The 24,269-nt window shown below is 41.4% G+C and overlaps 2 protein-coding genes across 5 annotated transcripts in view; one reads left to right on the forward strand and one right to left on the reverse strand.

Annotated features, from left to right (window-relative positions):
* Positions 1-929: 929 nt before the first annotated feature.
* Serpina10 (serpin family A member 10) lies at positions 930-7,119 on the forward strand. Of its 2 annotated transcripts, none has more exons than XM_057783369.1 (4): positions 930-1,614; positions 2,999-3,272; positions 5,386-5,536; positions 6,928-7,119. In XM_057783369.1, exons 1-4 carry the CDS (start codon positions 930-932, stop codon positions 7,117-7,119), a joined length of 1,302 nt encoding a protein of 433 aa, XP_057639352.1. The 2 variants fall into 2 exon arrangements, with proteins under 2 accessions (XP_057639352.1, XP_057639353.1); XM_057783370.1 differs by having other exon boundaries at positions 3,161-3,272.
* A 2,876-nt stretch (positions 7,120-9,995) lies between these two features.
* Ppp4r4 (protein phosphatase 4 regulatory subunit 4) overlaps positions 9,996-24,269 on the reverse strand; it is a 94,739-nt gene continuing 80,465 nt past the window's right edge. For all 3 annotated transcript variants that reach the window (XM_057783292.1, XM_057783293.1, XM_057783294.1), the window contains 6 exons: positions 20,280-20,349; positions 19,281-19,364; positions 18,466-18,559; positions 16,633-16,703; positions 13,249-13,396; positions 9,996-11,011 (listed from right to left, as the gene is read on the reverse strand). In XM_057783292.1, the coding sequence (XP_057639275.1) occupies positions 10,987-11,011; positions 13,249-13,396; positions 16,633-16,703; positions 18,466-18,559; positions 19,281-19,364; positions 20,280-20,349 (492 nt within the window). In that variant the 3' untranslated portion in view covers positions 9,996-10,986. The remainder of the gene's footprint in view (positions 11,012-13,248; positions 13,397-16,632; positions 16,704-18,465; positions 18,560-19,280; positions 19,365-20,279; positions 20,350-24,269) is intronic.

Genomic DNA, 24,269 nt, shown 5'->3' on the forward strand with positions numbered 1-24,269 from the left:
TACTGACCTGGGTATCCTGTTATCCAGGCCTTCCTGTGGGCCAGCAGAGAGTGGACTATTGGGGACATCTTAGTGGCATATATGTCAGACTCTAGGATACTGGTAATATGGATGACTACATTGAATGGCACAGTCCCAGAGCCAGATTTTGGATCTGAATGTGAAGAGGGAATTTCAGAAAGGTAGCAGATGACATCAGAGGGAAGAGTATGGTGCTAGAATGCCACTGCCAGGGCAAAGTTAGCTTCTACTGGGCTGTGGGTAGAGGAAGGGAGGAGTCCTTCTGGGAACTGTGTACAGGACATGCAGAGGAAGAAGGGCTTAAATCACAAAGCTCTACGTGGGGACGCCTTCCTTTGGTCAGACTCCCTCTTAGACCCTCCAAATTCCCAGTCAAAGGTGTCCCACATCAAGGCCCTGGGGCTCAGCATGGAGGGGGCTTGTATGATATATCCTGCAGCCAAATGATAAAGGCGGAGCCCGAGGCAGATCAATAAATGGCCCCAACTCCCACCTGGTCCTGCTCAGAGGCCCATTCCACAGAAAAGAGCCATACCCGGCCCTGCCGGAGGAAAGCCAGTGAGCAGAAACTGGGGGAGGGACCACAAGCTGTTCAAGAACCTGGCAGAGGACAGGACTTGGAAGAAGGCTTGTAACCACCACCCCCCAATGTGGTGTACCCCAACCTATCTGCTCCAGGTCAGTATGGGATATAGCTAACCCGCAAGAACCCAGAGAAACCCACACCTAGCAAAGATGTTTTATTAGGTATTAAGTCTCTCTCTCTCTCTCTCTCTCTCTCTCTCTCTCTCTCTCTCTCTCTCTCTCTCTCTCTCTCCTCTCCTCTCCTCTCCTCCTCTCCTCTCCTCTCTTCTCCTCTCCTCTCCTCTCCCAGGATGAAGTGGCCCCTGGCCTCCACAGCTGAGCATATGAGGGCAGCTTCTAGCCTGTTGCTTCCTGTCCTCCTGGCAGAGGTGTGTCTGGTGACCAGTTTAAACTTCAGCTCCCATTTACCAGAGGCCCAGGCAGAGTTAGAGTCTCAGGATCCTCAGAACCAGACTTGGGTTCCTAGCAATGAAGAGGAGGAAGAATATTGGCTGAGGACTAGCCAGCAGCAGCTGTCCAATGAGACTTCAAACTTTGGGTTCAGCCTGCTACGGAAGATCTCCATGAGACATGATGGCAATGTAATCTTTTCACCATTTGGCCTGTCTGTGGCCATGGTGAACTTGATGTTGGGGGCCAAGGGAGAGACCAAAGCCCAGGTGGAGAATGGGCTCCATCTACAGGCCCTGAGTCAGGCAGAACCCCTGATCCTCCCATCCCTCTTCAAGAGGCTCAGAGAAACCCTCTCCAACAATCAAGAGCTGGACCTCACCCAGGGGAGCTTTGCCTTCATCCACAAGGACTTCGATATCAAAGAGACCTACCTCAATCTATCCAAGAAGTATTTTGATACAGAGTGTGTGCCTACAAATTTTCGAAATTCCTCACAGGCCAAAGGGCTTATGAACTACTACATTAACAAAGAGACTCGGGGAAAAATTCCCAAACTCTTTGATGAGATTAATCCTGAAACAAAGTTAATTCTGGTGGACTACATCTTGTTCAAAGGTATTTTGTTAGTCTTCTGTTGCTGCAAAGCCATGGGAACCTGACCCTCTCTCCCTTTCCTTCTTCTGGTCAGTGTAGTTAGTGCAAAAGGATGCTCTGCAAGCATGGGCTCTGCTTTACAGGTCCAGCACACATTGAAGAGGGAACGATGCTTTCCCCGAGGCCCCTCTCTTACCACCTGTAGACCTGTGGTCCTCAGTTCCCACAGCTCCTCTGCCTGGTTTTCTTCCTAATGGTTGAGAGAAGTAGCACAGGTGTATTGAATGTGAAACTATCAGTGACTTGGGCTGCATCTCCCATTCTCTGTTTTTGTGATCTGGGCTAAAAGTGTGCGTGCATGCGTGCGTGCGTGCATGTGTGTGTCTGTGTGCAGGTAAACCCAGAGGTCAGAGGTGTTGGATCCTCCTAGAATTGGAATTACAGGCAGTTGTGAACTACCCAATATGGGTCCTAGGAACCACACTCGAGTCCTCTGTACAAGTAGTATGTGCTCTTAACTGCTAAGCCACCTCTCCAGTACCCTGATCTTAGATTTTTTTAATATAAAAATTGGGATTCTAACTTGCTATAGGTATAAAGCCACCATAGCTGACATATGCTAGGTACTGCACATTGTGCTTAGAACTTAATACCCACCATGGGACAGGAGCAGATGGCATCTTTGCTATTCCTGGTAGTCAACGTATCAAGCAGAGTAGGGCCACTGTCTCCTTTCTTAAAGGGATGCAGGTGAAGACTGAAGAAGCTAGGTTGATCAGGATCACAAATGGATGGTAGAGGCTAAATACAAAGAAGGATCCCATAACCTCATTACCCATTCTTCCAGCTCCAACAGGGCACAGGGTATGGTGTGGATGCCTCTGGTACTTAAAGCTGTACCAGGAGACTCACAAAGCCCTAGGTTGAAGGGCCATTTGCCAGCACCCCAAAACAGATACTCAGTAGATTCGTGTAGTGGCCTCTCCTCTTAGAGCCACATGAAGCAATGTTGAATTGGAAAAACCCCTACTACCAGTAAAGTATATGTATGCATAAGGGCATGATGGGGCCATGCGGTAGCCAGGAGTCCCTCATGCAGATAGTCATTGGAAGCCATTCACCAGGAAATGAAGTTTTGTTCAGATCCAGAATAAGGGAACAAATGAGAGGAAGGGTCATCTTTGTCTTTGTGGGTGGTTCCATGATGGGTCATGGTTAGAGCTAAAGTTTGATGTTTGGGGAATTCATTGCCTGGGCTATGGTTCAAGCAAACTTGAAAAAGGAGTGGCACTCCCTGTCCCGAGTAAACGGGGTAGGTAGGATAGTCTCTCCTCCATGACTCAAGCAAAACCAATGTGTTCTGTGGAGGCTTGCTTCCATAGGGGCTTTCTTCTGACTTGTTCAGGGAAGTGGCTGACTCCATTTGATCCTGTCTCCACCGAGGCTGACAATTTCCACCTGGACAAATACAAGGCTGTTAAGGTGCCCATGATGTACCGGGAAGGCAACTTTGCCTCCACCTTTGATAAGAAGTTCCGTTGTCACATCCTCAAACTGCCCTACCAAGGAAATGCCACCATGCTAGTGGTCCTCATGGAGAAAACAGGTGACCACTTGGCCCTAGAGGACTATCTGACCACAGACCTTGTGGAGACATGGCTCCAGGATATGAAAACCAGGTATGTTGCTTCCTCTGCCTCTCAGATTTGGCCTGCCATCCTCATGATCACTCCCAACAGTTTTACCCAATGCCCGGTGGCTTACTGCCCATGCTTCTCAGTGAGGACCAAGCCCTTACAGGTAGAAGCAATATCTGTCCTGTTTTCTATTCTATCTTCAGCATCCCCAATGTAGGCCTAGGTTTATTGTTTATTAACTCAGCAAATACAACTATTTGCCTATTGAGATACCTCTTGATATCACGGTTGTATGGGTTAAGAAGCTGGTCCAAGGGAGAGAGAGACCACACTATAAGAGGACGGAGCACATCAGCAGGTGCAGGCCAATGCCGGGGATGTTCTCATCTGGTGGTGGAGGGTAAATGTCATGATTATATCTGGGGAAAAGAGTGTTTAGAGGCAGTTCTGGGACAAAGCACAGCTGGGGGCTCTGAAGAACAGCAAATGTGGCTGCAGGCATTGGAGAAGAGGTGTGATGATTCAGGTACGGTCGCCTCAGGACCTCACATCACAAGCTCAGAAGTCCCGGGCTTTGCCTGCAGGAGCTGGGGAGCCACAGAGGGTTCTGAACAGAGGCTTGAGGAGATCCGAAGACAGGATCACACAAGAGCCTGTTCTGGGCACAGGCACTAAGAATGAGGACCACAAGGAAGCCAGTCAGTAGATGTTGTGTACTTCAAGATGCCAGCGCTTAGGTTATTGTGGTAGCAGGAGGTAGCAGAGGTAGATGAGACTCTGAATCTGTCAGGAAGCAACAACTGGCAATACTGATGACTAGAAAGGAATGGGTGGGGAGAAAAAGAAGGAGAAATAGAGACATGGGTCCTGGGGGACAGCAGTCAGTCAACAGTAGCTGTAGCTCTTGGCGTCAGCATCTCAAGGATGGGTATACATACTACTTACTAAGAACATGAAAGGAACAGGTCTGGTAGTGAGTTCAGAGCTCAGTCCTAACTTCTGAACTAGAAATGTCTCCCTAGCTCTATGTGAAGGAAACCAGGCCAGGGCTAGACCAGGGTCTGACTCTAAGGGTGACAAATGGTTTCCTTGGGTTAGAACCATAAGAGCAGGTAAGATTAAACATGGAGGGGACTCTGTGTGGAGAGAAGAGATGGAAGGGCAGGGTAGACATTTGGTGTTTGTTGGAAGTCAGTCCACCCACTGGAGCACAAGGCAGACAGATCCAATAAGAATCTCACGGTGCACCTTCCGAGTTCTTCCACTCCAGAACTGGTATGGAGATGAGCTCAATACACAACACAGGTTTCACTTTCATTTTTCTGTCATTTTTTTCCAAGTCTTTAAGAACTAGCCCTAACAAACATCTGTTGACTGATTATATTTATGAATTAACACTTAGGATGTGTCACATCCTCAGGTATTTCCAAAGTGAAACCTGGTCCAGCATGCAGCAAGGAGAGAGGTGGGGGAAGGGCGTATTTATGAAATAGTTGTTGTATACCAGATACTGTTCTGGATGCCTTGCATATGTCAATCATATGTCAATCATATGTCAACTCTGATATTGGTATATGTACTTTTGACTACTCTTTATAGAGCAAGAAAACTGAAAATTAAGATTTGATGTAATTAGTAGCTTTTTATTTTTTTCTGAGCCACAAAACTCATCTTTCCAAATCTCATAATCTCAGAGAACTCTGAGGGAAAATAAATAACCTTGGGGCCTTCCTGGCTAAGATGGCTGGGCTAGTTGAAAGCCCTCTTTGCTTCCTTTGTCTGCTCATCCCCACGTTCTCTGGGAATACTTGGTCTGGGGTACTGGGCTGGGACAGTACCCCAGCAGTCTGAAGGGATGCAGGAAGCAGCTAGGAAGTTGGTTGGGGTTGTTTTTTCAACATAAGGAAATGGACATGGAGTGTGGCATCCTTTGATAATTCTTTGGATTTTGCATAGTGAGCTAATAAACTAGCTCTCTGGGGGAGACAAAGTGACTCTTCATAAGCCTAAAGTATTTTCTCTGAGACAGAACACTATGAAAGGTCACATGAGCTATGTAAAGTCAGGCAAAAGAAATATTCCTGTAGGAAGGAAGAAACCACGTCCTTATCAGCAGTCCCTAGCCATTTTACCATCATCTGTCCATGTGCCACAGGAAAATGGAGGTTTTCTTCCCCAAGTTCAAGCTGGACCAGAGGTATGAGATGCACAAGCTGCTCCAGCAGATGGGAATCAGGAGAATCTTTTCCACCTCAGCTGACCTCAGCGAACTCTCAGTGGAGGCAAGAAATCTTCAGGTGTCCAAGGCAAGTCAGGGGCTGCACTGAGACCCAGTCCTCAGCTACAAAGCCACTGAAACCAACAAATACTGTGCAAACCATGTCGCTGTGATTAAATGTCTAGCTTTGGTAAGGAATTTTACTCCAGTTCTAATAACTTGAAGTAGCATCCAAGCCGGGTGTTCTAAGCACCTCAAGCCATGCTACTCAAACACCTTTTTAACTAGGTTCTTATTGGAAGAGTTCCATCCCTCTTCACTCCCAAGATCTAGGGAGGCATCTGCTCCTCATATGGACTGCCTTATAATCCATCAGTACCTGTGTTGAATATCAAAAAGGCTCATGAAATTATATCACCTTTAGTATGAAAGAAACCCCTAGTCATCACCTGGCCCAGCCTGCCATGACTTGTGATGGACATTCGACCTCCTCCATAATTACCCTCAGAAGACCCTCTTGTTCGTCCTCTCCCCCCTCTTCCCCCTCCTTCCCATTCTTCAGACAAGGGTCTCATCCCTTCTTTGAAAAACAGCCTAATACACAAATGGCTGATTATTTTGCAATATGTTGACTGGTAAGTACTCCAACCTACACTTTTTGGTCCTGTTTCTGAAGTACTGAGAACAAGTTTATTCAACTTTGGTACTAGTAAGCACATACTTTGTATGTATGAGAGCTGGTACCTCTGGAAGATATTTTGAGGTGCCTGGACCTACCAAACCCTTTGGTGTCCTTCTGGTTAGCACTGCTAGCTCACGCCAAATCTCTTTTGCTAATTAGTGTTCTTCTGGGAAGTAATCTTGGTTCTTGCAGCAGTTCTGGGCACTGCAATGAACTAGTGAGCATTCCTGGCCTGTGCTCATTGCAACTCTGTCCCTCATCGTTACAAACAAGGTTTGATTCAGATTTGCTCATACAATTGTTAATTCTGAGAGATTTAAATTGGTACCCATGTAAGTAGGAGCCAGCAGGGTAACCTCAGCCTGAGTAAAGACAACCAGGGTCCAGGAAGGCACCATAAACCCTGAGGCTTGCCCACAGGAAATGCCTCAGGGCAATACCAGGCAGCCCAAAGTGCCTTCAAGGCCCAGGAGCTCAGCTCAAGAAGCAGCATTACAAAGTACATGTTCAATAAATACATACTAGATGCCCACATGTAGAAATTTACCAGCCAGCTTCCCTGATCCCAAGCCTAGAATGCATCTCACAGACCCCACACCAGTTGCCATAGCCTCCTGGTATTGTTTTGATTTATGAGGCAGTCTATGGCACAATCTCATGCACCTCTTGGCAAAGATAGGCTACAACACTGAACCCCAGGAACATGGCTGGATGGGCAGAACTACTGTGGAGATTTTCTGTCAATTCCCTTTTCCCATTGCCACACAAACAGCCTTCTGCATCCTTTCCTTTTCTAGGTCTTACAACAATCAGTGCTTGAAGTAGATGAAAGAGGAACTGAGGCAGTGGCAGGGACACTGTCTGAGATTGTCGCTTACTCCATGCCTCCTGTCATCAAAGTGAACCGACCTTTTCATTTCATGATCTATGAGGAGATGTCCAAGATGCTTCTGTTCCTGGGCAGGGTGGTGAACCCCACTGTCCTGTGACTCAGGCGTGTGTAATCAGATGCTGAGTCAGAGGGGTCTGAACCACAGGACGCTGGTGGTGAATGGTAAAGAGTGTACCCTCCTCCGCATCTGGCCAGTTTGTTGTGGCTGTTCTCTGATTAACACAGAAATTAAATGACTCATATTTTAAGGAGATTCTGTGCAATCTGTCCAGCATTTTAAACTTGCTCCTGAGAGCCTTTGTTGACTGACTGAAGACTAGCTGAGTCACTCACATGTCTGCACGTTGAGAGCAGTAGGTAGGGCAGCTGGTGTCTCTGGGACAGTCTGGGGAGCACATGGGCATTCTCCTACAGGCATGTTTCTCCCTCTAGTTCTCTCACGCAAAATCAGGGTTTTAATTTAGTTTATCCCAGAATTCCTCTGTCTCTCTCTTTCCCTCTCTCTCTTCTTCCCCATCCCCACCCCACCCTCCACTGACAGGGGCCTACAAAACTCTATGAAGATCAGGCTGGCCTTGAACTTGAAGAAATCCACCTGCTTCTGCCTCCAGAGTGTTGGAATTAAAGGTGTGTGCCACCATGCTCAGAGGGTTTTTGCATTGTAATATGTTTTAATTAATCACAGAATTCTTTCATTTTTATTAAAATTAGCATGAAATCACCATAATCTATCCTAATCACAATGTCTGGCTCAACAACACCCCCTCATTTCCATGATACTTCTAGTCACATATTTTCATCACAAGAACCACAGATCATCCAGTTCAATGCTTTTGTTTTATACAGAAACTAGGGCCACATCCTGACTTTCAGGAATGACAGGCACTTTTTTCTCTGTGCACTCCTTTCTTCCTAAGACTTTATATATGTACGTATAAATACGTATGCTGTAGCAATGAATACAGTCTCAATTATATTTAGCTTTTGCCAACAAAAAGTATATGTCTTGTTCATTGCTGATTAAGGACACACCTTCATGAGCCTTTATCATGTGGAGGGCCTTGACTGTACGTGATGAATATATCAAGTCTTATATCTCAGTGGGAGGAAAACACTTGCCCAAGGCCACTCAGTATGACCATGGTAAGTCAATCCTTCCTTCTTCTTATTCTAGTCTCAAGTCTCCATCTTCCCTCTCTAAAAATCTCTCAGAGACTGCCTTGATCATCCACTGTGGTTAAACAAAAGTAAGCATGGACTTTGTCCCAATATGAAAGGAAAATGAAAATCCCTCTAAAGCATTCTTGGGTAGTCATATTCTATCTTATAGAAAATGAGATAAGACAGTACTTTGGAACTGAGCGGTGATGGTGCACACCTTTAATCCCAGCACTCGCAGAGGCAGGCAGATCTCTGAGTTCGAGGCCAGCCTGGTCTACAGAGTTCCAGATCAGCCAGGACTGTTACATAGAGAAACCCTGTCTCTAAAACACAAACAAACAAAAAGACAGTACTTTGGGATTAATCAGAGATTCCTGAATGAGGCTAACTAGTCTCAAAATGTCAGCTGTGTTGACGAAATTCTTAGTTGCACTTCTATCAGCTGTCTAATAATAAACACACCTAAACATAATTAGTTCCTTAGTGACTTAAAGACTGTAAGTCAAGAGTAACATCAACAGGAGGCAGTCTAAACCAGACTTCCTCACCATAGTCTCAACATTAACTCACTCTGTAGTTATCCCAGGCATTAATGATGTTCACTTAGGATCAGAAAACTCTGGGGCCTAGGATGAGAGACAAGAGAGAACGGTTCTAACTGGCATTCATAGGTACTTGTGTTCAGTTATTTGGTTGTGCTTGTGGGGAAATAGTACGAAGAGAAATTTTATTTTTTTAAAGATTTTTTATGTATATGGATATTTGTTTGCATGGATATTTGCACACCAGAGGAGAGCTTCGGATCCCATAGGACTACAGTTATAGGTGGCTGTGAGTCAGCAAGTGGACACTGGGAATTGAACCTGGGGCCAGAAAAGAGGAATTTCTGGCTCTTTTCCCATTTTGAGAGATGAAATCTAGTAAAGCAAACCTACAGTTATAACCATACTGAAATACACATAGCCAAAGCCAGTGGCAGGCAGGCCAGCACTGCACAGGGAGCAGAGCACTGCCAACACACCTAGTTCAAGGAGGTTAGGTTTGCTGACAAAATGAAGATATGAGTGGGTGTTCCTATCTGCCACCCACTTGCATTTTAATCTTCCTGCATATTTGTCTCTGAGATATGATTTTTAACAAAGATTCAAATTTTTAAAAAGTTTTTAATGCTTGTGAAAAGAAATACTTCCAAAAGTAATTTTGAATAACTGTTTAATTGAGAATTTAATGCCTAAGCAATTGACTTCCAACTTTATAAGCAGTGGTGACTATTCTGTTAGATCACTTCCCCCTTATCCCACATATATAACAAGAATATAAAAAGTTTATAACTACTAAGTGTATTATTTAACAATCAAATTGAAACTTTCGATTTTATTTAAAGTAGACAGAGTCAATGCCGACTTTTTGAACCAGAGTACTGGAAAAACTGATGCAGCCTTGAGGTCCCCTTATGCACAATGAATTCTCCAGACCACAGTAGATTCAATCCCACATTACTAACGCCAGTAGGAGACATAAACTAGTTAAACTGAATTCCCTTATGCAGAACAGTCAAGTTTCTCATGGCTATTAGACTCTCCCTTCTGACCTGACTGTCCTTGATGAATGGTGTTATGAGTCCCACAATGGTCCCTAAAGAGGTCATAGGGAAGGAAAGGAATGACAAAGAATGAAAAAGCAATAAGCAGCTGTCCCAGAGTCCTTTCGAGTTAACATAAATCTGTTCCATTTGCTCATTGTTTAAAGATGAACTGCCCTTTCTTCATAGAGCAAGAGCTGTAGGAAAGTATTTAAAACTTTTCTCACAAGTGCTCATTAACCTCTGCTTTATTTTAAACAAGCTCATTATCCATTTCACATTATAAAAAGTAACCACGCACACATATGCATTCACAAATTAGATCATCTTTATCATACATCAATATATCTTTAAAAAACAAGTATTTTCTGATATCAATATAGGTATATGCTGATTGCATTTGAAATAGAGAAGCTGACAATAGCTTCATACATTCTATCTCAGGAACCGATACTTTAAAGTTAAGGACAATCTATGTTCCACAGGCAAACTTTGATGGAAGTATTAGCATCAGTACAAATGGCTGCTGTTGACGTAGCGTGAGCATGATAACTTGAAATAACAGCTGATTCAAACTAGATTCATCATTTGAAATTAAGGACAGATACAATCCAAAATGTAAACAAAGCATTTATAAAAGAAATTCTGGGAATTAAGGAAATCATCAATCTATCATTTTTAAGGTATTTGTTAGCTAAAATTTTCATGAATCTTTGCAGATTTTCATGGCCGAATCTAGACTGGGGTTGTCCAGGTGCTGACACTGTCACAGGATCCCAGGACCCATAGGACAGTGTTTGGTTTGATTTTTCTTCTTGGCTTAGAGAGCTCTGAGGAAATACAGTGCCTTCCTTACCTCCCGTGTCCCTGCTCAGGTTGCTACCCAAGGAGCAATCAGCTAATCCAGACTGCTATGGAATTTCTAAATGCACAACTTAGAGTAACCAAGAGCAGCTTCTCACAGACAGGCATGTCTCTCCTGCAGTCTAGGTACACATCTCAAGTTGGAGCTCATTACACTGTACTGGACACTGAGGTTCAGAGCCCACGCTAAAACATGTCATACCTCCTAGGAAATCTAATTCCAAGTAAGGTACGTTTCACAGCAGCTGCATGATGTTCCCTTCCCCTCCACACTTTAACAAGCCCGGCCATCACTGGAGCTCTTTTCCACCGTCACAGTCTCTGCCGACCACTTGCCTCCTTCACCAAGCAGTTGACTTAAGGATTGGATTTTCTGGATTTTCTGATGAAAGAAGGAAACAAAGTAGAAGGAAAGAAGGGAAGGAAGCAGGGAAAGAGAAAGAGACCAAAAAAAAAAAAAAAACATAAAACAATTATCCATATAAAGTAAATAAAGAAATGTAAATTAATGCTACTCTGAGTAAGCCTACAACATGAGAACTCTGTGTAAGAGGAAATGAATTACACGTTAAGGATTACTCAGACTTACCTGTAAGTATCAAAGACCACCCTGTGGACACCTACTATCATCCCCTTCAATTTCCATAACTTTTTCTACACTTTCGATTTTGTTTGACCATAAAGGAAATTTCACTGGAATATCAACTGCCCAGCCTAGAAGACAGACGCTATGCCACACACCTGTACTTCCCTTCTGACACACCGCTTGTTAGCACCAGAGGTGTCATTGGTAAAGCAAGTGCATGCACTGCACAGAATTTTCCTAAGAAGTAAAAACTGAGGAAACACTTTCTGCAATCACTTCACAGGCTTGTTTTAAATAAAGAGTACCTCTTTTCTTTTCAATTTGGATATGACAGTCTCTGAAACACTGGAAAAAGGCCAGTATAGATCCCAATCACCCATCCAACCAATGGGCATGTTAGGAGCATATGCCAGGTGCTGCACAGTCGGTCATGTGTGAAGAAGCGGCTGTGTATGCTAGCAAGCCTTCCTTCAGATCACTTGAAACAGGTACAAACTCTGTATGAGTTCTCATGGGTCTTTATTGTGGATTCATTTTGGTAACCATCGGTTACACAAGAAAATAGGAAATATGGTTTGTGAAAAGGAAACGCGTGTTCAGCAACATAAGAACACACAAAGTATCTGGAATAAAGGAAAGCCACCACAAAATACTGGTTCAGCAGCCTTTTCTCTAGAAAACAAAACTAGTTCTGATGATGCTACCATGTTCCTCAGGAGAAGCTCAGGGCAGTAAAAAAGAGGGTCTGGATTCTAATGATAAAAAGATAGTTTATTTTCTTTTAAAAAAAAAAAACAAAAAAAATTTTAAAAAAGAGGGTCTGGGGTTAAAGAGAGAACTCTCAGGATAAAAAGAGGTCCCTTAAAGGAGCTATGGGCCAGACCTGCTATTTGACAGATATGTATAAGCCCGAGGGCCAGGCTCACCAATACACAGTAACTTTCCTCATACTTGAGTGGGTACATGAGTCTAGCCTAGAGTGCTGCATACCAACCCATGCCACCTCTGCTCCCATAGCTCCTAGACAGCACTAGAGCGTTCTGTAGAAAGAACATCCTTCAAGTTGGCACCACTATTCTGCAATATTTGAATCACCTGTTGCTATGATTATTTTTGGAGTATTTAGTCCCACTGAGTTTCATTCAATATCTTTATTTTTGAATTCTGAATGAAATGGGATACACATATTTCTAAGTATATACCAAATGGCCAATCAGAATTTGAAATGAATTATAACTAGCTCCTAAAAGAAACTTCAGCCAGCCAGAGAAGAGTTTCCATAGAAAGAAGTAGCTGAAAAACTTTATTCAAAAATGTAAGCTAGGCATAGTGAGGTATACTTGTAATTAATCTCAGCATTTGGGAGGCTATGGCAAGGGGTCTCAAGTTCTAGGCCAGAGTGAGCTATATAGTGACCCCTGTCTCAAAAACAGAAAGAAAGGAAGGAGGGAAGGAGAAAGAGAGGAAGGAAGGAAAAGATAGAAAGGAAAAGCCCATGAATTTAGTAAGTTTCATTGTGATTTGAATGGCTGTTCTGTATAAAAGAACAAAGCTGTAACTATAGTTTGGGCATCCTTGCAGTGTTGTTGTAATGATTTTTAGGGTATCATTCTTTTAAATGTCTAAAATAAACAAATTCAAACAAGGAGCAAATAGCACACAAAGGAACCATGGGGAAAGAAAGCAGGCCCTTTATAACTTTAACTTCAAAGCACAAGTATTGACTACAAATATGTTCAGCTCAGCCACACTCTGGGTCCCGTGCTGTTGAGACATCAGCTGTAGCCACCTTTCTGAATGCCAGGTGATCAGATACATCAGTTAGTGGGTGTTTAGGTACCTAGTAGACAATGTCTTTGCCACATGGTAATATCAAATATTTCGTACACTCTAACATAGTCAAGGCTCTCACTTACCTTCATCTTACAACATGTCCCTTGCTACAGACATTTTTAGTTCTTTCAAGTGTGGAAGTGGGAAGTAAGGTGCTCTGAGTCAAACAGCACACTCACCAGTGGGAAATTGGTACTTACAAGGTAGCCTTCCGAGGCTGCGCATCTTTACTTCCACTACTCTTTGGATCAGCTGTGTTACCTGTCCCACGGGAAGTACTGGGCAAAACAGGACTAGGAGAAAAGGAGGCTGGGACGCTACTGGTATTGCGAGTCCGGAATGAGTCATCTGGAAGTTAACATGTGGAGAGGCAGAGGTGTTGATAGATAGAGGTAGAAAGATGTCTACCAAGGAGAGAATATTCCAGACAGTGGGCTTTTTTCCCTTATAATTTATATTAAAGTAAAGTGTACTACATTAAGATTTGGCATGCGTATAATCCACTGCCATTATCACAATCAAGACATGAAAACATGCTATCCCAAATGTTCCATTGGGTCCTTCATAATCATTCCTCCTCTACCTCCTCTTTCTACAAACCACCACTTTTCCCCTTGCTAAAGATTAGCTTGCATTTTCAGGATTTAACATAAAAAGAGTTATACAGAATATACTTATTTTTTTCATATGATCAGTATAACTGAAGTTCATCTGTATAGGAATATTAGCACTTCATTGTTTATAGATGGGCTAACATTTCTCCTAATAAGAGTTTACTTAGAGGCAATGGGATGAATCTGGTTCTTTTTTTTTTTTTTTTTTTTTTTTTTTTTTTTTTTTGACAGGTTTCTCTGTAGCTTTGGAGCCTGTCCTGGAACTAGCTCTTGTAGACCAGGCTAGCCTCGAACTCACAGTGATCCGCCTGCCTCTGCCTCCCAAGAGCTGGGATTAAAGGCATGCACCACCATTACCCAGCTTGATTCTGGTTCTTGACTATAATACATAAAACCACTATGAACATCTGTATGTAGCTGTATACATCTGTATGTGGTTATGTTTTAATATTTTTCAATAAATGCTTAGGAATAGATGTGCTGGGTTTTTTTTTTTTTTTAGTGTGTTTAATTTCAGAAAAAAATTGCCAAAGCATTATCTAGCTCCTATCTTTCTCATTTCCTCTCCCTCTCTATGTATGGAAGTCTGCAGAGTACTCTTCATTCTTGAAAGTCATACTATGAGCACTTCATTTTCAAACATGTTATAAGCAACAAACAGTACAGCATTTTCCACACAGCTACTTCTTTGTTTTGTTTTAATAGAAGGTCTCCTACAGCCCAGGCTGCATCAGTATTGCATGCAGTCAAGGATGCGTTAACTCCTGATATTCCTGCCTCCAACTCTCAAGTCTAGGATTGCAGGCAGACACTGCTATGCTCCACTTTCTCACTGTTTTTACTTGTACTTCCCTAATGATTGGTGATGCAAAGCATTTTTACACTTATATCTTTATCTTTAAAAATTCACATTCAAATCTTTTGTCCGTTTTAAGCTTAGCTGCCTAGTCTTCTCTGAACATTCTTGACACAAATCCTTTGAGATAAGATACACTATGCATATTTTCTCCAAGCCAGGTCTTGACTCATGTTTTTCTATGGCCCTATCTCAAAGCCCAGATGACGCAATATGTCACTCCTTTACTGCTATGGTTAATAGATATATCTACCTGCTTCAGACTTTCTTCCATTAACTTCTTAAAAAATGTAATTTTATCTTTTGTGTTTAAGTCTACATAGTGAGCTAATGATTTCTATATAATGCCAGATATTAATTGAGGCTGAAGTTTGGGGTTTCATACCCAATGAGCCTAGTGCCATTTTTTTTTAATGTACCATGAGATATGGTGACATCATTATACAAGTACCATGACCAAAGCACTTCTGATTTCTAGTGATAATCTGGTCTACCATGTTGACGTCTTTGTGCGAATATCAATGTTTTGATTATAGAAAGAGATTCTGTTTTAGAAATGAAAACACTGTTTACAAACTATCTCGTATATATATATATACATATTTTTCATGAGAAGAAAATTAACATAGTAAAAAGGAAGACAGATTACTCAAAATAAAACTTAAAAACAAAAGATAGCTAAACTCTTAAAATTTCAGGCCCTCTGAAATTAAGGGTTACTATTATTTATCTTAGTATTTATCAATCATTATTATAACTCTCAACCAATATATACAACATTAGAAATATATATATAGCTATATATATATATAGCCACAAATAATTTTTAGTAATATATCCTAGTTTTTTCTATGAATAATTCTATCTTTGACTGTAAAATCCATAGTCAGCAAACTACATGTTGTGAAACAAATGCCTGTCTGGGTACTTAAGATGCTATAGAGCACACCATGTTTATTCAGCAGGCAACACCTATGGCTGCTGTCACACTGCAACAAGAGTTGAGTGACTGTAACTAGACCACAGTAGCTAAAACATTTACCACCTGGTCTTTAAATGAATCTTCTGGCCCTTGAAACAAACTTTCAGGTACATAAGACGGTAAGTGGATTCTGCCCAACTTCCTTATAAATTACTGGAAATGTCTGTCTTCAGCAGGCCCTTTGATCACAGTCTAACTAACCGACAATTAGTTCTTATTCTCTCTTTACAAGTGTTAAGCTCTGAGTCTTGATGCAGTTTAAAATAGTATATGGTCAAGTATTTCCTCGGCTGCTGTGTTATGGTAGTACCAAAGGCCCATTAAGAGAAAATGGCTGCATCCTAGCAAAAATAATGGCATCTACCTCTGGATAGAAACATACCATTGTCTGCTGGAGCCCCTTGAAGTTCTGTTGGATCTGCCCAACTCCCTGTGGCCTGATTCAGAAAGGCCTAACTTTTCTTTTTTTTCCTTTTCTTCCTCTCCAACGCTGTCCAGAGCCCAAGCACACTTTCTCTGGTACTTTGGACTTGTTATTCCTTCTCTAAAGCACCCCTCCCCACCCTACGGCTGCTTGTCTGCCACCTTGCCTTAACTCAGACGGCACGGCTTCCTATTTTTCTCTTCTCCATTTCTATTCTCCTGGCAACTGCTAAGATTTACATCTTGCTTGCCCTATTGCTTTTGTCTTAAATTCTAATAAAATTATCCCCCAGTTTCAAGTCTATTTATAAATTATTTTAGTAAGGAAACTAAGACCCCCAAAAAGGAACCTCAATTTCCCCAGTAACAAGAAAAGTTTATTGCTTAAGGACTTGATGAGGACACACATTTAAGAAAAACATCTTGGGGATAAAGAAATGGCTCAGGGGTTAAGAGCACTGACTGCTCTTCCAAAGTACCTGGGTTCAATTCCCAACACCCCATATGGCAGCTCATAACTGTCTATAACTCCAGTTCCAGGGGATCTGACACTCTCAAAAAGACACACATGCAGACAAAACACCAATGTACAGAAAAAGAAATAAATTTTTAAAAAGCATCATATCTAGAATTAGAAGGATGTACTGTTTAAAGTAAATAATGCTTTACTAAAGCAGCCATTTTGGGAAGAGTGTGTGCTACTGCTTACCAGTTAGTGAAAGCATGGCAGTCCTCACCAGCCCTGAGACAGAAGGTGTGTGAGCTAAGGTGGAGCTTTTACTAGGAAAAAAAGTGACATAGTTAGAACCTAAAACCACACTTTCAGACTTAGCTACCTAACACTTGGGGTTTTAACCTTGTTTTGAAAATACTTTCTTCTACTTCTTATGAAACATTAGTATTTTTTTATATTTCATCCTTCCAAATACACACTTTTTCTACAACTTAAAAGCATTTCCTTTGCTTCGTCAAAACTATAGATGTTCTTCTGATGCTCAGCAAAGGTCGGTAAGATGGGTAAAGCCTTCCTGGGACTAGCTACAGTCCTGTTTATACATCCTGAGAACACTCTTGGCTAGGAGAAATGCATGGATCTACTGATGATACCAAAAGCTAGAGCTGAAAGTCTGGAACAAGGTATAATTAATAACAGAAAAAACAAAACATACTTTTCTTCAAAATGTTCTTTTTTACATTTTTTTATTTAAAAATTTTTTTTTCATTTTACATACCAACCACAGTTCCCTCTCCCTCCCCTCCCCCCACTCCCCCACACTTTCTCCTATCCAACCTCTATCCACTCCTCAGAAAAAGTAAGACCTCCCATGGGGAGTCTACAAAGTCTGGCCTATCAATTCAACATGTTCTTTATCTTGAGAAATAATATTTTTAAAGTATTTGTGCTTTCTTTCTAATTTTCAATATCTTTTGATATAATAATTTAATAATAAAATAATTATATAGAATAAATAATATGTAATGTTTTGTATCAATATCTTTTAAATATTTTTATTAATTGAGAATTTCATACAATGTATTTTGACCATATTTTTCCCTATCTCTTCCTGGATCCACTCCCTTTTCTATCTTCCCACCATATCTCCCAACGCCATGTCTTTTTTTTTTTTTTAATAACCCACCAAGTACAGATTGTACTTCCCATATACTCACAGGTGTGGGACCACCCACCAGAACAGAGTTGACCCAGCAGGGGTCACAACCTTAAAGAAAACAAACCTGCTCCCCCCAGAAGCCATCTGCTGTCAGGAGCTGCTCAGTTAGGGGTAAGGGCTCATAAGTTCCTACACCAACCATGCCAGAATACTGACTGACATTTGATATTGTGCAGAGGTTTTGTGCAGGCAACCTCATGTTTTCTTAAAACTGCTTGGCTTTTCCAGTGACCTACAGCTGTTAATGCTATATGCATTTAACACATATTACAAATCATGGTAGTTTAATCATGCCGATTCTCTTCTAATCTTAACTGGTTACAATTTTGACCTGGGCTATAAACAAAAAGCAGATATATAGCTCCTATCAGATCTCTGTTGTGACTGCCTACTGGATAAGCACACCTGTGGCCTGTCCATATGCAGAAATGATACAATGTACATGGATGTGCAGCCTGTTGGCAAATAGAGCATGCTCACACTCATTTGGAAGTTAAGAGGTATGTATAATATATTCCACCTTTCTCATAGAGAATGGGTATTTTCTGTGATATTTTCATATAATGTCATGGAAACAGTTGTCCTACAGTGCAAAGATACCCATTTTTTTTTAATTTTTTTAATTTTTTTTCCTTGAGAAAAGATTTCCTGAAATACCTATTTTGATACAAATAGTAAATACCGTATAAGTACCTTCTATTTTTAGTGTGATAATCTTTACAGAAGAAATTGATAAATTGTCAGCCCATAAAAAATTCAGATTAATTCTGAGTTCGTGATGTAAATATTTACATATGAAAATATGTAAATAAGTAGGGTGACTGCAAAATAAAAACTCCAGTTAAGAACGAACAGTTGACAGCACATACCTGGCACACTTGTCTAAGTTGCCATATTTTGCATGAAAAGCTTGATTATTAAAAGATTGGCTTCGAATCAATTTGGATTTCTTGATTTCTTTGCCTAGAATGAAGCAGAATGAAGGAAAATACAAACTCTCAGTTCCCCCTTTACCATTCCAACCCCCTAGTCCTCCTCAAATCCTACCATGTCCAGAAAAACCCAGATGGGTGAAGTCTCCACTCTTCAGTCTGAGCTGACTGCAGTAATTCTAATTCAAACCACCCATGAGGAATAATGGGGAAACTAACTGGAGAAGTTAGGGCACTTTCAAAGTCAAAGTGTAATGGCCTGGCAGGGATAAAGATGCTCTACACAGACAACTCTGACCCACCCTTTGGCCATCAAAATATTGAAACAGCAGACCTCAAGAAACTAGAGTGTCCCAGGAATTTCATGCAGGATGAAGGGAGAGACTAAATTCCTGGATAAGGGATTTGCACTCTGTCAGATCACCTGAGAGAGGAGACAGTGAGTCAATGGCAGAGAGGACTACAAAGTGACCTTGACTGCTCAGATGCGCATAACTTTAGCCTTTAATTAAACCTGAACCTCATAACAGGACCCTGGAAATGGTCTTAGCAGTGAGGGAAGGTGGACGTCACTAGACCTTTACTCCTCTTTTCAGTGTAGCCACATTGAATAAATTTTCATTTTTGTTTTTACTATTAAAAAAATAAAAAGACACCTCAGAAATCATATATATAATCTAAAAGCAAATAAAACTGCAATTTGTCTTTTAAAACAAACATTGTACGAATCATAAAACAGAATGAGTCCTTACTTGTTGATGGAGTGCTAGATGGTCCAGGAACAGAAACGGGGATGCTCTTGGGTAGGCTCTGCGTTGGTGTCCTAGGGTCTCTGCCTAAAATAAACTCTGTTTTAAGTTGTATAACTTCATCTGACCCCTGTAAAATTCACTATCCCTATTTAATCAGCACTATTTCCCAAATACTCTTACTTCATATTTTCCATGGTTCAGTCTCCGCGATTGAGGGTCAGTTCCACAACCTTCTAATTGTCATCCAAGATTAAGGTTTCCCTTCCAGGGACTCAGCCTCACACTGCTACCTCCCTTTTCTCATGTACTCCTAATACCTATACCACATTAGTCAGCCAATTTTCAAAAGTAACTTCTTTTTAAAAGCAAAAAAAGTAATTTTCCCTATCAAATTAAAGCTCCACATAGTATTTCAGGATACAAAGATACAAAGCTACTGTAGCCTTGGTTGCCTAAATGTCAAAAGAATGGAATCAACCTCTGGGTGAGCCTGAGTCTGCTCCCTTAAGAGCTAATCCAATTGGGCTGGTCAAAAACCTGGCTAAGGGGCCATCATGCTTCAAGAAGGCAGATTTGCCTTGATAAAGAGAAGGGAAGAATAATAATCCCTCTAATAATTTACCATTTTTTCCCAGAACTCCTGGCTTCTGCGCAGTTGCTTACAGAGAACCGCAGGCACACAGCTTCACAGGTCTGCATTTCTCAGCGCGCTTTCCCTAATGCTTTGGGCTTCACCCTCTCTAAAGCTCCCCTCCCCACTGTATGCCTTCCTGTCCACCATTCCAGCTAATCTTCTGGCTTTCTCTTTCTCTTCTCCATCTTCCTCCTCCAGGCAGCTACCTGGATTAACAGCCCACTCCCAGGTTTTTCTTTTTAAACCAGTGAAGTTGTTCTTGAGCTTCCTTTTGCATGTATTCTGCTCTACAGAAAGGGACCTGGATTTCCCCAGTCATCCAACATTAATCCTGTAACTGAATGAGAAGACACAGAACCACTTACGTTTCTTCTCAAAGCTTTTCTCACTGGAGGACCTCCCTTCGTTCTGATGCTTCTCCTTCTCAAGCTGTTCCTGTTGGGATACAGTGGCCTGTTAGAGGTGCAGCGTGGGAGTTTGTTCTGGGGAAAATGACTCTGGCCTTCAGAGATACAAAAATACCTCTAAAAAATGGGGCTTTCCCTTGGTACAGAATTTGGAGGCTTGCCATTGTTTTAATTTGTGGTATTTTATATCACAGAATATTGCTCTTGGGAGTCTGTTCAACTAAAACAATGACTTTGGCATCATTCTACAATGAGTATTTATTTCCTACAAGGTGTTCGCTGGTTCTCATCAACATAGCATATGTTTAGGTATGGCCATTTCAATTCCTATTTGGCAAACAACAAAATGTTTTTCTTTAAAAAGTCTAAGAGGCCTTCTCTGGGTGGTGGTGGCACACAACTTTAATCCCAGCACTCAGAAGGCAAAGACAAATCGATCTCTGTAAATTCAAAGCCAGTTTTGTCATCAGAGCAAGTCCCAGGACAGCCAAGGCTACAAAGAGAAACCCTGTCTCACAAAACAACAACAAAAAATAAAACAAAAACAAAAAACTGAGAGGAAAAAGAAGTCTACCAAACATATTTAAAGTATCTTATTGAAGCATGATATATAGAAAAACTGAGGACTATAAACTTAAGATCGCAGGCATTTCCACAGTGGAGCTTGTGATTTTTAAGAGAATATTGCTGACAGAATTAAATTAACCTGGGCTAGCTTTAGTCCTTTAAACAGGTATCCATTGCCCACCACTGTACTTGCTTCAACATCTTTTTAACTATCAGGCAAAACTTTTGAAATGTGCGTTTAGGGAACGAGAAATAGCTAATGGAAAGAACAAATACTGCTCTTACAGAAGACTCACGCTGACTCACAACTGCTTACAAGTTCCAGAGGATCTGACTCTGGCTTCTGAGGACATCTGCACTCACATATACAACACATAACTAAAAATAGAGGAGAATTATTCTTCAGCGGACACTAGCTTCCACTAATCCAAAGTCTACAAATATTATCAGGCAGCACCTGATAGCTACAGCAGAGATGTCCCTACTTGACTGAGGTATGCCTGCCTGCCTGTGGTCCCAAGGTATAAGGAGATGAGTATGAGCAAAACACAATGCTGTATATGTATAAAATATTACGAAAACCACTCTCTTGTATGCTAACTAAAAAAGTTAATAAAAATTCAAGTTCTCACAGTAGCACACACTAAGTGACACCTCCAGCCCCTAGATTAGCTCCAGTTAACACAACACTAACTAAAATGCCAACACACTTTTGACAAATAAAAATTGACAAACTAGATGTCAATCTTTTATCAAAATGCAAAGGTCCTACACTGGCCAAAGCATTAAATAAATAAATAAATAAATAAATAAATAAATAAATAAATAAATAAACTTTTTAAAGAGTTCAAAAACATACCCTATCTGATTTTAAAAATACCTACAGTTAAAAAGTATGAAAGCAAGTTGGTATTGCCTAAAAAGCAGACATACAAATAAGTGAGTGGATCAGAAGAGGAAGTCAAGAAACACAAGGATGACTGACACTTGTGAAAGGTGGTAAAGCAATTTCAGTGGAAGAAAAGGAGTTTTGGTAAGTAGAGCCAAAATAGCTAATAACAAAAGATATAAATATTAATTTAAAATTGGGCAAAGGCCTAAGTGTAAAATTCAAAACTCAAATTTGTAGAATCATGGAGGAACATGTGAAGTCAAACAGACAAACGATTCTTAAAACAGCAAATCATAAAAGAAAGGCTTAGTAAGTTGGACTTTAGGGCTGGAGAAACAAGACAGTGGCTAAAGTACTTGAGGCCTTTGCAGAGAACCTGAGTCTGGTTCCTAACAACCCAAGTGGGTGGCAAATATCCACCTACAATCCAGGAGGCCTGATGCCCTCTTCAGGCCTTCAAGGGAAATCACACTTCTGTACATATACTACATACATACACACACACACACACACACACACACACACAATCAAAAATAGATCTTTTTAAAGAATAAAAGGAACATCAAAATTAAAACTTTCCAAAGAATGTTAAATACATCAAGAGAAGGCAGAGTTCAAGAAAATATTCACAATGTGTGCATGTGACAGAAGAGCTCTTAATGATGTGATCAGCCTACTTTAGGTTCTCAAAATGGACTTACAAAAACAAGACAGGGAAACAAGCTCCACCGGGAGCAGAAGCCAGGAGCAAATCCAGTCCCAGAAGCCAACCCAGTCCTGGGACACTGGTGAACCAGGATTGAGCCAGTGACCTCCACCAGAACTGGAATGAGACTGAACCAGCTACCTAGGACAGAGAGTGAACAAGCTCTACCAGGAGCAGAAGCCAGGAGCAAATCCAGTCCCAAAAGCAAACCCAGTCCCTAGACACTGGTGGATCAGGATTGAGTCAGCAACCATATCCAGAGTCAGTGATCTCCACTGGAACAGTTACAGGGGGGTAACCGCTGAGCAAGTGAGCCAGAGCTAGAGACCCCTGAAGGTTCAGACGTAAATCTGTAACCTTCAGGGGAGTAGACCTAAGCCAGGACCCTGGTGGGTCCGGGTGTGAGTCTAGGACCTCGCAGGAACTAGGCCTAAGCCAGTCTGGGCATGAGTGACCTTGGGACCTCTGAAGGAATAGGCAGTAACCAGAGATCTCAGTGGGGCCAGGTATGAGTCTGGGTCCTCAGAGGGAGTAGGTCTGAGCCAGGACCTCTTTGGGTACAGGCATTGGTCTGGGACATCAAAGGGAATAGGCAAGAATCTGAAACCTCTGAGTGCCTGAGCATGAGTCTGGGACCTCTGAGGGAGTAAGCAGGTCCTTTGTGATTCTGGGCGCACCTGAGCCTAGGACCTCTGAGGCAGTAGACCGAAGTCAGAAATCTTTCCAGGTCCAACTCCAACCCATGGACTTCTGCAGGAGGGGTTCCACACCAGAATTTACAGAAACAGGGCAAAGCCAGCAACCTAGGCCAAAGTAAACCTGAGACAGCAAACTTCAAGGGAACAGAGCAAATCACAGGAGAGCTAAGCTATCTCCAGGAACATGGAGTAACCAACAGGGTAACTAGAACTGTGACACTGACTGTGTGAGGAACAACCATCTGAGCTTTCTATTTACTGGCACCTAGAAGATTACTCAACAGAATCTCAGACAGCCTCAACCACACCTATTAGAAGAAAAGATGAGTAGAAAAGGTAAGAACACACGCTACACCACAAAGAGCAACACAACACCAGTAAAACAAAAAGACCTTACAACAGCAAGACCTGAACAACCAAATATGGATGAAACAGAAAAAAATGACCTAAAAAGTAACTTCAAGATAATGTTTGAAACTCTAGAGGAGGAAATGAGAAATTCCCTTAAATAAATGAAAAAAGACAAACAAAAAATTGAAAGATATCAGCAAATCACTTCAAGAAAACCAAGAAAAAGAAATCAAACATATGAAAGTATTCAGCACTTGAAAAGAGAAATAGAGGCAATAAAGAAAACACAAACCAAGGGAATTATAGAAATCATGACAAAATGATCAGGAACCACAAACACAAGCATGAACAGCAGAATACAAGAGATGGAAGAAAGAATCTCAAGCACTGAAGATACAATAGAGGAAGTAGACTTAACAGTTAAAGAAAACATTAAATCTAACAAGAGCTTAACCCAAAATATCCAGGAAATATGGAACACCATGAAAAGGCCAAATCTAAGAATAATAGGTATAGAAGAAGAGAAGAAGTTAAACTCAAAAGCATAGAAAACGTATTTAACAAAATCATAGAAGAAAACTTTCCCAACCTAAGGAAAGATATGCCTGTGAAGATACAAGAAGCTTACAGAACACCAAATAGACAGGATCCAAATAAAACATCCTCTTGCCACATAATAATCAAAACACTAAACATACAGAGTAAAGAAAGACTATTAAAAGCTGCAAAGGAAA

This window comes from Chionomys nivalis, chromosome 10, assembly GCF_950005125.1.
Source record: "Chionomys nivalis chromosome 10, mChiNiv1.1, whole genome shotgun sequence".
In the NCBI taxonomy this organism is placed as follows: Eukaryota; Metazoa; Chordata; class Mammalia; order Rodentia; family Cricetidae; genus Chionomys; species Chionomys nivalis.